Raw genomic sequence first — 15,190 nt, forward strand, 5'->3', positions numbered from 1 at the left:
ACTCACTCTCCAGTTCCGTCCAGACCCTTTGGATTAATTACTGAGCTCTTCACTCATTTTCTCCTCACCCCATCCGCTCCCCATACAGGTCACATGGTGAAGGATGCCTGGGTCCCAAATCCAACCTAGACTGTGAGGACTCTGCCATTCCAGGACCTCAGTTTCCCACTTCAATTTTCTGGGTGGAGGTGGGATGCACATACAATCATGGCCACCTTCTCAAACATCTATTTACAGATTATTCTAGTATAAAACAGTGGCAAGACACCTAAATACTTTAGGATGGTGGGGGCATATCTTTGAACTGACAGCCACAACTATAGGGTGTCTGAGGTAGGTGAAACCAGTGGTAGCCTCCCTTCACCCTCTCCTCTCTTCTCGCCCAGATTATCCAGCTTGTCTGGAGATTATCTTGCCCACAGCGTTGAGTTGCCTGAGGTGGAGCAGATCTGAGCTGAAGGGAAGTTCCCCTCCATGAGCATCTGTGTGGGGAGCACAAAGCTTCCATTCCGTGTCCTGGAAGGCAGAAGGCTGAGCCAGGGCATATCACGGAGTGATGCTGACAGCGAGACAGGGGCTGTGAAGTGCTCCCAGCCTTGATGAGATGAGTCACCTTTGAGAGGATCATGAGCAAAAACCTGACCTCCACATCAATGAGAGATTTTAACAAAGGGCAGGGGTTGCCTAATAATAAAAAGGTTCCAGGTTTCCCCTCTGTTCTATGCCATTCAGGCTGCATTTTTTAGTCTATCCCTTCAAGCAAATTGTGTGTAAGAAGGAGGAGAGTGTGTCAGGGGTGTGGGGGGTTGGCGGGTGGGGGAGGGGGAAAGGGGGGGTGGGAATGGAGGCAACTTTAAAACTGAGATCTAAATTTTCATCCTGGTCAAAAAAACCCAAAACATTCAAAGGACTGAGAAAAGTCTCCTGATTTTGTGCATAGAATCAGGATGTTGACACAATTCAAGTGTTGTGCATTGTACTGGGTGCATTACACTTAGGCTTACACCCAGAACTGTGAAATAGGCCTTTTAGGGAAAGTATTCCTTTTAAACCTGTACATTGTTTAGAAAATGGAGGAAGCCACATACAATCTGGAAAAAGAATGGAAGGAAAGTAAAATACAGAAGCATAAGGAATAAAACCTGTTTTGTTTTGTTTTGTTTTGTTTTTAAGAGAAAGAAAAAACCTAAGATATGCTGATGTCTCTGTCTTGCATGGCCTGGTTCAAGTTAATTTCACCTGGGCAGTTTTCCTATTCACATAAAAAAATCAGGTCATATCTGGTAACATTTTCTGAAAAGACAGAGAATGCCAAGAGAAGGAACTGAAAAAGATTTAGAAAAAGAAACAAAAGCAAAAGGCCCATGGGATTAAAGGACCAGAACAAACTTTTATGATTGGTTCCTTTAGAATAAATTCAAAAGGAAACCTAATACTGTCTGTTGTAGCACAACATCATTTTGCTTAGGAGAATCTGGCTGGCTCCCATCCACTGAAGCTTCCCTCTGAATTTACTGTTCTGAGAAATGTACCTCCCCCCCACCCCCTGCCCCATTCTTGCTAATGGTCTAAAATATTTACTTTCAACAAATAACGTGTTTTGGCTCAGATTGCTTCCCAGAGGATGCATTTTTTTTTAAAGTTTGCTTACTTATTATCTGCAAAATACATAACAAAGACAATTCTCTCTATTTCAATACCTTATAGTTAGCATGCTAAATGGAGCCTGCTATACTCTTCTATACAGGAATTCTAGCCTCTGGAATAAAGGAAACAAACACCAGCATCAGTAAGACAAATAACACAAGCACAGGGTTCATAGGTAAAGTAAGACTCATAAATAAATGTTGCTAATTTCCTAGACAGGAAGAATATGGTCTTTGCCAATTGCTTTGTCCCATTTGGGGAAATCTCAGAACATTTTTCGTACCCCAACCCCCTTCTTGGAGGGCTCTCTAGGATGGCCAGACTCTGTGTCTCATTACACTGCCATTCTGATCACAGATAATGGACTAGGATGGGCATCTGAGAGCCTGGGCACTCAGTCCACAGCTTGGCCACAGAAGACGTGTGGCATGAAGTCTGTACTCACAGAAGACAGGTTAGAGGCTCTTTTTGGGACTTTGAATATGAGACACAGAGACTCACAGAAGACACACCCAGAGAGGAGAGACTAAAAGAGGGTAAGGAGAAGTCCTGAGGCAGCAGAGTCACTCAGGTGGAGAGAAGATAAAGAATAGAGAGATGTTAGCAGGTAGCTGAAGAGCAAAATCAGCAGAGAATAGTTGAGTCACCAAAATGACGAGGACCGGAGGAGGCAACCACAGATACCTGCTACTGACATGACAGGGTAGACTGAGGGATTTCCCGATTTCTGCTTTTCCATGGGGCCAGCTGGTGTGTCCCAGAATATCATTACAGTCAACCACTATGACCTGACATAACCCAAACATTCAACACAATTTTTGGCTTTATGATGAGTTTTAGGATACATTTCAAATACTTTCTATAATAAATGGAAATGATTTACTTAAATGCTCAATTTTCTCTTTAACTTCTCTTAATGAAATCTTATAAATGGGTTTAGAAAGTATATTTTTTGTGTGTGCAACTAAGGAGACTTTTTTAGATTTTATACTAGAGAAAGGTATAACTGTACTTTTTATTTGCCCTCATAATAAACTGGAAGTGATATATGCCTGTTGAGTAAATTATGTAAAATGTAATCTCTAATGATTTGATTATCTATTTAGTGCTTGCATTTTGCAATCACAATTGACCTCAAAGGGGCAAGACTGAATCTCTCCCTTCTCCTGAAACTTTCTACAGTCATATAAGTAAGCAGGGTGGGGGGAGGGGATGAAACTTTCAATAAAATTATCAAAATGCGTTCACTGTCTATTATTTAATGAGAATATTTTCCTGTCCAGGATCCCATGGCACTTCTAATCTTTTTATTGTAAATTGGTTATGGTGAGCCACAGGCACTTTTGGAGCACTGGATTTTCTTTTTCTTTCTTTCTTTCTTTCTTTCTTTCTTTCTTTCTTTCTTTCTAGTTTGTGGCTTAATGTGCCATTTTCTTCTTTCTTTCTTTCTTTCTTTCTTTCTTTCTTTCAATAATTTATTGTTAAGTTAGCTAACATACCGTGTAGTCTTGGATTCAGGAGCAGATTCCCGTGGTCCATCAGTCACATATGACACCCAGTACAGCACTGGATTTTGTATGTGGTAAATATTGTTTGAAGTAAGAGAGCTTCTGCAGGTAGTAGAAATCAGGGCAGGATGGAAGGCAGGCTTTAATTTGGAGATGAATGTGGACCACTGCCCTCTCCTGGACAGAATAGGAGAAGCAGCAGTGTGCACATGAGGGAAAAGATCTAGAATATTTTCCAAATTCATTTAGACAATTCTTAATGAATGTCTACAATGTACTGGTTTGCCATGGCACCGTGGGCCAAACCCCAAGAATTTTTGAAATTATCCCTCCCTTTGAAAAGCTTACAGACAGGATGGGGAAATAAAAATTTCCAGAGATGAAAGATAACTTCACTCAAGTGTCAAATCAAAGTAACCCAAGAAAACTCTACATTATTTCCATTCTTTGTAAAATACTTTGGCTCCGGTTAGATGGAGAATAGAAATATATACCAAAAAAAAAAAAAAGCTGGTCAAGAGCAAATTCTTGGAAGATCAGCAGGCACAAAACACAATAAAATTGTGTTTCACAGACTAAAACATTAAGCTAAAATTCAGACTTATGTGGCTCTTTTTTTCACAATAAAAATGTTCTAGGTAAGGATACTCCTGGATTCCCTTACCTTTCCAAAGTTGTTCTGTCATGTTTGTTTACTCATTGTGATTGCAACTCTTGCCTCCTACAAAGAAAACTAAGTTTCACCTTTGGCATATTTCAGAAAATGGACCTGGTCCATTTGAAGCTTATGAAGCCCTAACACAGCGGGTAAGTCTAAACCCCGTTACATCTTTCACTGGGTGGCAGCTGAAGTGCCAATCCACCATTGTGCCTTGCATCTCACTTCTTTGGACTTCTAGAGAAGAGAGCACAAGTTATTAGGCAGTCGTATTCTGGGCCCTTGGCCCACAAAGTCATTTAATGGCACTTTTAGCACTAATAAATGGAGAGAGTAGATTTCATAGTTGTGGGAGGGAGAACAGATCTGGCTAGAGAGAAATTCGTAACGAACCAGTGGCTGTATTTAATAACTTTCAGTGTTTTAATGGAAAGTCTTTATTTCAGATGTTTGCATATTGAAAATGATGCTCTTCAGTCTGTTTTGCATCCCCATTTGCAAAAAGTTGACAGCACCCTGTTGGGAGAAGGATGCAGCTTCCCTTCTCATCACATCTCCCTTCCACTGGCCAGCTTCTTAGAAGAATAGTTCCTGGGTGGGCAAGCCTTTTGGATGGGTCAAACATGAAGCCACCAAAGTAAACAACAGCCATGGAAATGTATGTAACAATCCTACTGACTCATGCCTTCTGTGCTGGTTGTCAGAGTATTGCCTCTCAGCTCCAAACCGACTCATCATTGCCCTGCTAGTGATGCTGGAGATAGATCTCACAAACATTTCTCCTTTGCCAGTAGAAGGGTCTCTAGGGACACAGCGGGAGGACAGACTTCTCTTCCTGGCTCTGGGGCACCTTTTCTTGGTTTCCTCCTACAGGAAACGGTGACTGGCAGTGCTTTGTATACCCAGTGGCACTCACTTCTCAGTTCTGGCCATGATTTCAAGGTTTCCTCACTGCCAGCCTCAGTCCACCTTCACCCCAGTGGGGGATTTCTGCTCACTGGTTTTGATCCATAATTCCCTACCCACCCATCTCAGCCTGACAACGCAGAGGCCTTTTTCAGCATCCACGGGCTGCAATCACATGTCGCCAAAGATGTTTGAACCTCAGCCTTGGGAAGAGAGACCCTCTTCAAAGTGTGTTTTTTCTTTGGGTATTCTCCCTCAGCCCCAGGATATTCTTTAGCATTTTCTCCTTTCTTAGTAGCTAGTACTCTATAAATAGTTAATAATGTTTCATGTTAAACCTTCCTTATTGAAACAATTGTGTGGTTTCTGTCTCCTGATGGGGCCTTCACTGATCCACCTTCCCAGCCATGGCACACCCCTCTGGAAGTGTCTAATAAAGTCATTTGTATGTCCCCGTAGAAGCAAAACATCAGTGCTTCTGAGTACAAATCTGTATTGGAGATTGCCGTGGAGCCGCCACCATTCTGAACTGACTCGGGAGCTTTGTGCTTCAAAATATTTGAATTACTTGCATAGATGCAGCCTTGGTGGTTTTGTGCCTTCAGATAAGAAGCAAGATAAAAGAAAGAAGGCCAGTACGATTTACCAAAACCTTTCTGTATAGCCTCAACTCTAATCTTAAATGAACCAATTTCTTTAAATAAAATGATCGTCCAGTTAAAAAAAATCCTTCTGCCATTCAAGTTCCTCTGGGTTATATTCCTAAGCCTTTTGCCTTAGAGTTTGTGCTTACAACATTCACCATTTAGATTTCCCTCCCTGCTTTAGGCATTCTTACTTATATTGCCTCCTATGAATGCTTCCTTTCAATTATTTCATTGATTTTCTATCACTCACCAAAAAAAATCATTGCACACATTATTTAATTAAGGTAAATATCAATTTATAGTATTAAAAGTAAAAGATCTCATTTTCACTTTTCAGAATTTCCAAGGACAATATATCAGGGTTCAATTTTTTGATCTAAGGATTGGAATTTCGAGTTTTACAAGTCTTTTTATATTTTTTATATATTATATTTTTTTCTCTAAAAATTTCATCTTACTGTGACAACACCCCTGATGTGATGTTTATCCTGAAAAATTATCAATTCCTTCTACCCTTTGTAATGACATCATGATGACACTGACCTAACAGTAAAAAGCTTTCCCAGCTTTGATGGGCAGAGTTTGTGCTAAGCCAAGCAGTTGTAAACACCATCAATAACTAGACGGTATGGATGTTCTGAGGGAGGCTTTGGAAGCTACACCCATCACACTCAGCTATTTATGATTATAGTTCCACATCCAGATTTTGGTGAGGGAAAGCAAAGCCTGAAAATCTGAAAAACTACAGCTGAAAGAGGTCCCACCTGATAAATATGGAAGCTGAGGTTCAGACCGGCAACATGACTTGCTAAGGGTCACACACTGGGAATGTGGCTGAGTAGGATGTGGATCCTTATCTTTTAATCTCGACTGCACTGGGTATGGTTAGACTATCGCTCTACATCTGATGATGGATTAGAGCTTCTTGTGTTTAAGTGACTTTTCAAAGGGAACGTTATAATATCTCTTGCCAAGTGTAAACTTTATGATCATCTTAACTTTAAAGGATTAAGTTTTGGGGCATCCAGGTGGCTCAGTCAGTTAAGCGTCTGAGTCTGGCTCAGGTCATGGTCTTATGGTTTGTGGGTTCTAGCCCTGTGTTGGGCTCTGTGCTGACAGCTCAGAGCCTGGAGCCTGGAGCCTGCTTCAGATTCTGTGTTTCTCTCTCTCTCTTTCTGTCAAAAGTAAATAAATAAACATTAAAAAAGTAAAGGATTAAATTAATCTCTAATTCACTTCTCTTAATAATAAAACATTTGTCATGAATGTATTTGGAAACCATGAAGTATATTTTTGCATAACTAAGGAAATGTGTTTTAGACCTTAGACCAGAGTAAGGTACAACTGTATTTTTGCCTTGCTTTCATAATAAACTGAGAGATTTATGCCTGTTAGATTACACTTAAACGCTCCAATGTTTCATCACTACAACTAAAATCGGCCATGTTAACTCTACTGCAATTTCCACATTTTCAGTTTTCTCAGAACAGCCGTCATAACAGGAGAAAATCTTCAAAAGTACATTTTAAAGAAACAATTTTTGGGAAAAGCACTAGAATAAGATCAGAAAAATTCTTTGTTTCTTTTCAAATTTTTGTTTAAATTCTAGTTAGTTAACATACAGTGCAGCATAGGTTTCAGGAGTAGAATTCAGTGACTCATCACTTACATACAACACCCAGTGCTCATCACAAGCGCTTTCCTTAATCTTCTTAATCTTCACTCTTCACTCATCTGGCCCAGCCTCCAACCCACCTCCCCTCCAGCTATCCTCAGTTTGTTCTCTGTCTTTAAGAGTCTCTTATGGTTTGCTTCCCTCTCTCTCTCTCTCTCTCCCTCTTTTTCAGAAAAATTAAATTGTAAGCTGGCTTTTATGACTATGTAACTGGCGACGACATCATCCTAAATCTGAATTATGTCATCAGTCAAATGTGGCTAATGATAGATACCGTTTTTACTTCACAGGACTCTTGTAAGGGGAAGAAATAATAAGTGGCAACTACTTTGAGCTTTTCTAAAGAAAGACACTGTATCATTAAAGTTTTGCAATATCATGTTGCAACGCTGCTGGCAATTTTTATAAATTATATGTCTTAATTGAAGTGTGAAGTGCTGAGGCAATCACCACAAAAGTAACTTGTATATGATAAAATCATATTTTAAAAATGGATGCATTTTGATGTTGCAGGAATGTGACTTTAGAATTAGCCTGGCATCTCTTTTTTATGTAAAATGTAAGGCCTGATTACAGACTTTTTCGAGCAATGATTTGGCCTGCCATGGGATTTCTTTTCAGACCACTAGATGGCGCACTTTGGGCCTAAAGCTAATTGTTCAGACGCTGAGTCCGCGCGAGGATGAGGATGGTGTTCTGGATAAAGGCATGGTCTGTCTGAGCTTGCAGCCAAACAAAAATCACAGGGTTTAGGTTCTAATCCTGACCCTGCAATGCTCCCTGGCCATAAGACTGGTAAATTGCTTCTGCCCTTGCTCCACTCCTCTCTAAAACTACTCTGTAACATTTGACACCTGCCTCCCCTCGGGAGAGTTTACAAGGATTAATGAGATAATGCTGCTGAAGGCCAGACCTTTTAATGAAAGCTGCTAATTATAAGCAAAGCATCAGTGGGCAAGTATGTAACTAAGTTCTGCCCCTTCCTCTGTGTTAAAAAGCTTGTGAATTGGGTGACATCATTCCCACATGTAAGAGAACATTTTGCTGTAGAAGTGAAAATGATTAAGAGAGAGAAAATTGGGCCCTCGAAGGAAACTGCAAAGGCCAGGAGACAACCCCTCTGCACCAGAGAAGGGTAAGGGTGATGAAATATTGTCTTCATTGTTAAGAAGGAATCTTGCATAGGAGTGGAGTGGATTTTTTCCCAGTTTGTTGAGGATGGAGAGCAGATAAGAATTTACAGGACATCAGAAACATACAAAAAGTTTACAGGAAACATATTTGAAAAGTGGATGTTGTATATGTTCTTAGTTTTATATCAAACAGATCTCTTTCTTCTAAGCTTTTTAAAAATTGAAATCAGAACACTTAACATGAGATCTACCCTCTTAATACATTTATAAGTGTACAGTATATTATTGTTGACTATGGGTAAAATGTTGTACCACAGATCTCTAGAGCTCATTCATCCTGCTTGACTGACACTTTGAGCCCATTAGTTAGTAACTCCCCATTTCCTCCTCCTCCAGCCCCTGGCAACCATCATTCCCCTCTTTGATTCTATGAATGTGAATATTTTAGATACGTCACCTAAGTGGAATCAGGCAGTGCTTGTCTTTCTGTGTCTGGCTTCGACCATGTTGTTTCACTTGCAGAATCTCTCTCTCTTTTTTTGTTTTAAAGACTGGATAGTATGCCATTGTATGTATATACCACATTTTTTTAAATCTAGTCATCTGTCAATTGCCTTTTAGGTTTTTTTCCACATCTTGGCTATTGTGAATACCGATGCAATGAATATAAGGGTGCTAAAATCTCTTCAAGATCCTGGTTTCAATTTTTGGGGGGACAAGTTCCCAGAAGTGGGACTGGCAGGCCTTATGGCAATTCTATTTTTTTTTTTTTAAGTTTTATTTATTTTTGAGACAGGGAGAGACAGAGCATGAACAGGGAAGGGTCAGAGAGAAGGAGACACAGAACCTGAAACAGGCTCCAGGCTCTGAGCTGTCAGCACAGAGCCCGACGCGGGGCTCGAACTCACGGACCAAGAGATCATGACCTGAGCCGAAGTCAGCTGCTCAACCAACTGAGCCACCCAGGTGCCCCGGCAATTCTGTTTTTAATTTTTGAGGAAGTTTCAAACTGTTTTCCACAGTGGCTACACCATTTTGAATTCCCACTAATGGTGTGGAGGGTTCCAATATCTTCACATCTTCCCCAAAACTTGTTGCATATAAATATAAATATAAATATAAATATAAATATAAATATAAATGCAAATATATACCTGAGGTGAGGTGAGGTGAGGTGATAGTGTGGTTTTGATTTGCATTTCCCTGATGGTAAGTGACTCTGAGCATTTTTACGTATACCTGCTGGCCATTTGAATGTCTTTTTTTTGGAGAAATATCTAGTCAAGTTCCTCGCTTATTTCTTAACTCAGTTACTAGTTTTTTAAACTAGAGTTACAGGAGTTCCTTACATATTTTGGGCATTAACCCCTTATTAGATATTTGGTTTGCAAATATTTTCTTTTATTCCATGGTTGCCTTTTCACTCTGTTGATCATTTGCTGTGCAGAAGCTTTTCAGTTTGATGTAGTCTCACTTCTTTATTTTGTTTTTGTTGCCTGTGCTTTTTGATGTCATATCCATAAAATTATGCCAAGACTAATGTCACTAAACTTTCCCCCTATTTTGTTCTAGGAGTTTTACAGTTTTGGGTTTTATGTTTACATTTTAATCCATTTCAGTTCATTTTTATGTATGGTATAAGGGTCTAATTCCATTCTTTTGCATGTGGATAGCCAGTTTTCCCAGCACCATTTATTGAAGACAATTTTTCCCCATTGCCATACTCAATGGTAGAAAACGGGAAGCTTTTCCTCTAAGATCAGGAACAAGATAAGGATGCCTCCTCTCACCATTTCTACTCAACTTAGTGCTGGAAGTCCTAGCCAGAGTAGTTAGGCTAGAAAAAGAAATAGAAGGCATACAAATTGGAAAGAAAAAAAGTAAAATTATCTCTTTTCACAGATGATACAATCTTAAATGCAAGAAACTCCTAAATATTCCACCAAAAAAGCTGTTAGAATTAAGAAATGATTTCAGCAAAGTTGCAGAATACAAAACCAACATAAAATTAGTTTCTGTATACTGACAATGAACTATCCAGAAAAGAAATTAAGAAAACAATCCCATTTACAATTGCAGCAAAAAAGGATAAAATACCCAGGAATGAACTGAAGGAGGTGAAAGACTTGCATTGATGAAAGAAATCAAACAAAACACAAACAAATGGAATGACAGCCCATGTTCATAGATTGAAAAATTTAATATTGTTAAAATGTCCATACTATCCAAAGTGATCTGTTCTTGCAATGCAATCCTCATCAAAATTCCAATGGCATTCTTACAGAAATAGAACACAACCATCTACATTTATATAGTGCAAATATTTTTCATTAAAACATCTAGTATTTTTGTAGTATTGCCCATACATTTGCCCTAGTGAAAAGTTATTTTATTTTTCAAACTACTGCTTTATCACTTTAGTTATATTCTGCAAACATGGAAAGGGAATTTTTTGAACTGTTTAGTTGTGTGATAAACTCACCACACTGAGACTGGAAGACCTGGGTTTCAGTTTCAACCACATGATCACTAGCCATGAAATAATGAGAGTAATTATAACAAGAAGTGGGAAAAATCTTTTATTTGGATTGTGTTTTTTGAATGCCTACATTTTTAAAATATATACTAATCTTCAATTTTTGTCATATTCTTTCTGGAACTCAGTTTTCTTATCTGGAAAATGGGAATAACTCCCACTCTGTTTACTTCATAGGGATAATGTAAGTGTGAAAGACAAAAAAAATACGTAAAACTGCATTTAGAATTACAAAGCACTATGTAAAACTATTATTGCCACTCACATGAAGAGTCAGTATGACAACGTACAATAATATTAAGGATTGGGAGAGAAGAGAACGAGGCTGAATTCACAGGTCTGTTGTGAGAACCCAGAGGTGAACCTTACAAATATCTGATACCCATGTATTCTTTCCATGTATCCCACAAATGAACAACCCGAGGTTAATAGCCATAGGCTTCCAGATTAAAGGGATTCTGGCTAAGGATGCATTTCCCATATCGTCTTATATCTAAGAGATTTGAGCTAGTCTTAGGTGATTCCAAGTTGTCTCTTATGTATCAGGTCTGCAAAGGTTCTTAGAAATTTTATTTTTCTCTTGGGAAAACATTGCTTTGGAAATAAAATGGCTGCAACAATATTCTATAAAACAGCCAAAGACCACTTCCTCCATGCACTAAAACGATTATACAAAGGAATTGATTTGGGGCATGCATATTATGAGGTTGCCTTATTACATTCCCTTTTGTTTACCTCTCAAAACATTTTTCCCAGTATGGGACATACACTCCACACACACCACGTGTTCAGAAAAATCTATAGATGCTTAAATGCCTAAAAGCATTTATCTCTGTTCACAATAGCTTTATCCCTGTGCCAAAATAAAATTCTTTTCGATCAGAATCTCTTAGCACCTAGTGATGAATACAGATAGAACCTATCTAATCAGGGAAGAAAACCACAGAACTGAGTACAAATCAAAGCTTCTCAAAACATATTGAAAGGGCAAAAAATGCATTTACCTGGGCAATTATGTCTGTAATTTCTGAGTAACTGTGGCATCTTCTTACACAAGATCGAGCCAAAAAATCTTCCACCAGCCGTGTTCCAATGCCATATCCCCTGTGGTCAAGGAAAGAGTGTGGTCTGAAAATAATATTTAAGTAGTGAATTCTATCCATGTTTGAGAATGGAGTCATCGGTTTAGCACTTGCATAAATGGATAACAAAGTAAAGCAAACTTGACAAGTCTAATGGCTATTTCACAGTAGGCTCTTTATTTGTCTTACAGACCACAGAAACACAAAGCACTTCTCTGGGAAATATTAACTAGTTTCCTATAAACAGAGAAGACTGAAGAGGTATGTCTGGCCCAAATTTGACAGTGTGGATTAAAGTTAAGGGAAGTTGGTGTTTGTAGCCTAGTGTTTCTTACTGGCAACTTTCTCATCACTAGCTGGTGATGGAACCAACGAGGATCTAGCTAACTTGTTGTCTGCTACAGGTATGGTACTTAGATGTTCATTCTTCTCCTAGCATAGTTATCATGGTAAGGGAACAGGCATATCCAGGATGGGCTCTGGAAGGAGAGGAAGAAGGGAAAAGTAAAATCAATTTTTGTTGCCAGCATAGGTTTCTGCAGTTAGAACTCTGAAGTTTGGCAAAAAGAAAATAAAGTGATGTTCAGAAAATTCATTTTTCATTCTAGGGAAACTGAACCTATGGGACTTGGGAGAAAGTATTCATATTATCTGTTAGCTCTACCCTACCATGAATAGATTGGGTAGCATCTCAAGTACAGTTTTGAAGGCATCTTATTGAGATGTCATACTATAGCTAAGTATGTAGCTGAGCAGACACCTTCGACAAGATAGACCTGAGAACTTTCTATCTAGCTGAGGAAACATGACCTTACTGGTGGAAATAAGAAGGAATAGGCTGCTTTTGCTAACCAATAGGCACAAAATTGGTCTTTTAATTTCACAACCACATGTACGTAGACAAGTGAAATGATTTGAACACAACAATAGAAGGCCCACCAAGATAAAGACAGCATGGTGTGTAAAGGGAATGTCTGTTCCATAGGGCCTAAAAGTTGGTGGGGGATAATCGGTAACTGGGTGGTTGGGGGAGACAGATTTAATGTCAGAGTGCTTACTAATTCACTAAGTCTATGAGACACTCTGTATTTCTCAGTAGATAGAAATATTCAATTTGGCTTACTTGCCTTCTGAGAAAACTGTTTTGTGATTCTAGCTAGAAAGTTCGCATTAAAAAAAACTTTTGAAGAACAGAATATATACTTTACAGAAATGGTTGTACTGTATATAAAAAGATGTTTCCAGCGTGTTTCCAGCGTTTTCTAATCTCTATGCATATACACAGCCTTGGACAGTGAGGGGTGATAGAAGGCCAAAATGTTACAGTCAGCACAGTAAGTGTACACACACACACACACACACACACACATATGTATATATATATTACACACATATATACACACTATACACATGCACATATATCCATACCACACACATAGATACAAACTACACACATACACATATAACACACACAAATACATACACACTACACACACACACACACACACACACACACATCTTGCTTTGATCAAAGTGTATGTTTCTGTAGATAGTTCATATATTGAGTTAAAATGTCAGATGTTTTCAGCAGAAGCTATTAAAGAAATCCAAATGTGGATTATTGCTTTACTTAAGGCAATGCCTTTCCACAGACTTTCAGAATTTATTCTTCAATATTTCATTCATATTTCATATTTGTTAAACTGTGTAACCAAGTGCTAATCAAGGTATGTTTTTTTTTAGTCAGACAAATGAGTTTCTTCATTTTCTATATCTGTTTCACAAAACAATGTAAATTTAACATAAGCTACATAAAATGATGTGTACTCCAGAAATACCGTATCACGTGTTGAAGTATGACTTAAATGTAAATAGGTTAAGCAACTCCCGCTATTCCAGACACTATCTTGGGAAGTACTCCTGATTAATTAAAAAGAAATGAAAAATAAGTTATGTGAACCAAAATAAACACAAAAAAATAAAAAAGAGCTTTCCAATAGAAAAAGAATAAGCATAGAAAGGAGGGAAACCATGGTTCAAAAAAAAAAAAAAGCCTTTCAAGCTTTCCTTTATGTTGTCTTTTTTGTTTTCCACCTCAAAACACAACGAGCCCTTTTTAGAAGCCCTAAAATGCTCAACTAGGCTGGATTTCCCTTTCAACCTTTCTAACTAAATCTTCTATTTAGGACAGGTTTTCCAGTCACTGCCCAGTTAGAGTCCTTTTCAGGATCCATAATTAAGAGGTTCCAAAAAGGTTGAAAGATATTTTATTATTGAGCAATAATCTGATGGTCATATAATTATTCTGAGAAAATTAAAGGCTGAATTTGTACAGAAGGAATCTCCATTAATGAAGACAAGGAGAATGGACTTTATTTTAAAAGGAAGAAGTGGGTTTCTCCCTTTAATATATTTTTAAGTAAAGCATAACAATGGTAAAAGCATTCAAACAATGAAAACACTACATAGGAAAAAATAAACCTCTCTTCTACCCATAATCCCTGTCTCCAAGTTCTCTCAGGCAATCACCATTATTAATTTTTTGCATATCCTTCCATACATGGTCTATACTTATATAAGCATATATTTATATGTTAGAAGGAGTTTTATTAGAGCAAAAGACTTCTGGAAAGAATCAAATTTGATGACCCATCACATTGTTGAAAGAACAATCTTAGTTTTACCATACACTTGCTTATACGTGACTAGCAAAGAAATGATTTCTAATTAAAAAGAAAATGTTCCATGCTTGACTTTCATAGAAAAAAGTTTCCTTCCTGTTACATTATGCTTTATGACAACCCAAATGGCAGTTGTCAGAAATTATGTTCAGCTTTAAAATGTGATTTGTTGAAATATAAGAGCTGGGAAAGTGAAGCAAGCAAAGTCTTTACAGGTGGACAAAAGGCAGAGGATGTTAAGAAAAAAGTGCACATTCTATGAGAATACAAGACTTCTACTTACATTTTATCTAAATATTTATTCACATCTTCATCTTTTTCATAATCTTTACAGAGTTGGGCAACCAGAGCTCCATAGGTGAGGACAAAGAGATCTTTGTTCTAGAGAAAAAAGAATTAGTTTTACTTTATAGGCAAAGCTAGGGACGACATGCTACTCCACTTTTTTTAACAAAATTTTCCAATGGAAGCAGTCTTTGAGATCATCTGTTCATTTTTTTCTACCCTCCTACTAATTATTGCAACCATTTTGGCTTTTGAGGGTGAGTTGTATCTATATTTGGATACATTGATGAGAAAAAGAGCTATAAAATAAAATAAATTTCTGAACAGGAAAAACATGCATCTATTGCTTACATTATATAACTTGCAATGTATTTTCATGGAGGAAGTTTTTAAAAAAAATAATTGCTAATATAAATTTCTGTTGTTCTAGAA

At 38.0% G+C, this 15,190-nt stretch overlaps 1 protein-coding gene across 2 annotated transcripts in view; it reads right to left on the reverse strand.

Moving 5' to 3' along the window:
• Positions 1-15,190, reverse strand: part of TRAPPC3L (trafficking protein particle complex subunit 3L) — a 40,078-nt gene that overhangs the window by 21,899 nt on the left and 2,989 nt on the right. Inside the window, exons 2-3 of one of the 2 annotated variants that reach the window (XM_049654212.1) lie at positions 14,757-14,854; positions 11,715-11,814 (exon numbers count right to left, since the gene is read on the reverse strand). In XM_049654212.1, the coding sequence (XP_049510169.1) occupies positions 11,715-11,814; positions 14,757-14,854 (198 nt within the window). Of the gene's footprint in view, positions 1-11,714; positions 11,839-14,756; positions 14,855-15,190 lie in introns of both variants that reach the window. The other variant, XM_049654211.1, reaches the window with a different exon arrangement.

This window comes from Panthera uncia, assembly GCF_023721935.1.
Source record: "Panthera uncia isolate 11264 chromosome B2 unlocalized genomic scaffold, Puncia_PCG_1.0 HiC_scaffold_24, whole genome shotgun sequence".
NCBI classification, from domain to species: Eukaryota; Metazoa; Chordata; class Mammalia; order Carnivora; family Felidae; genus Panthera; species Panthera uncia.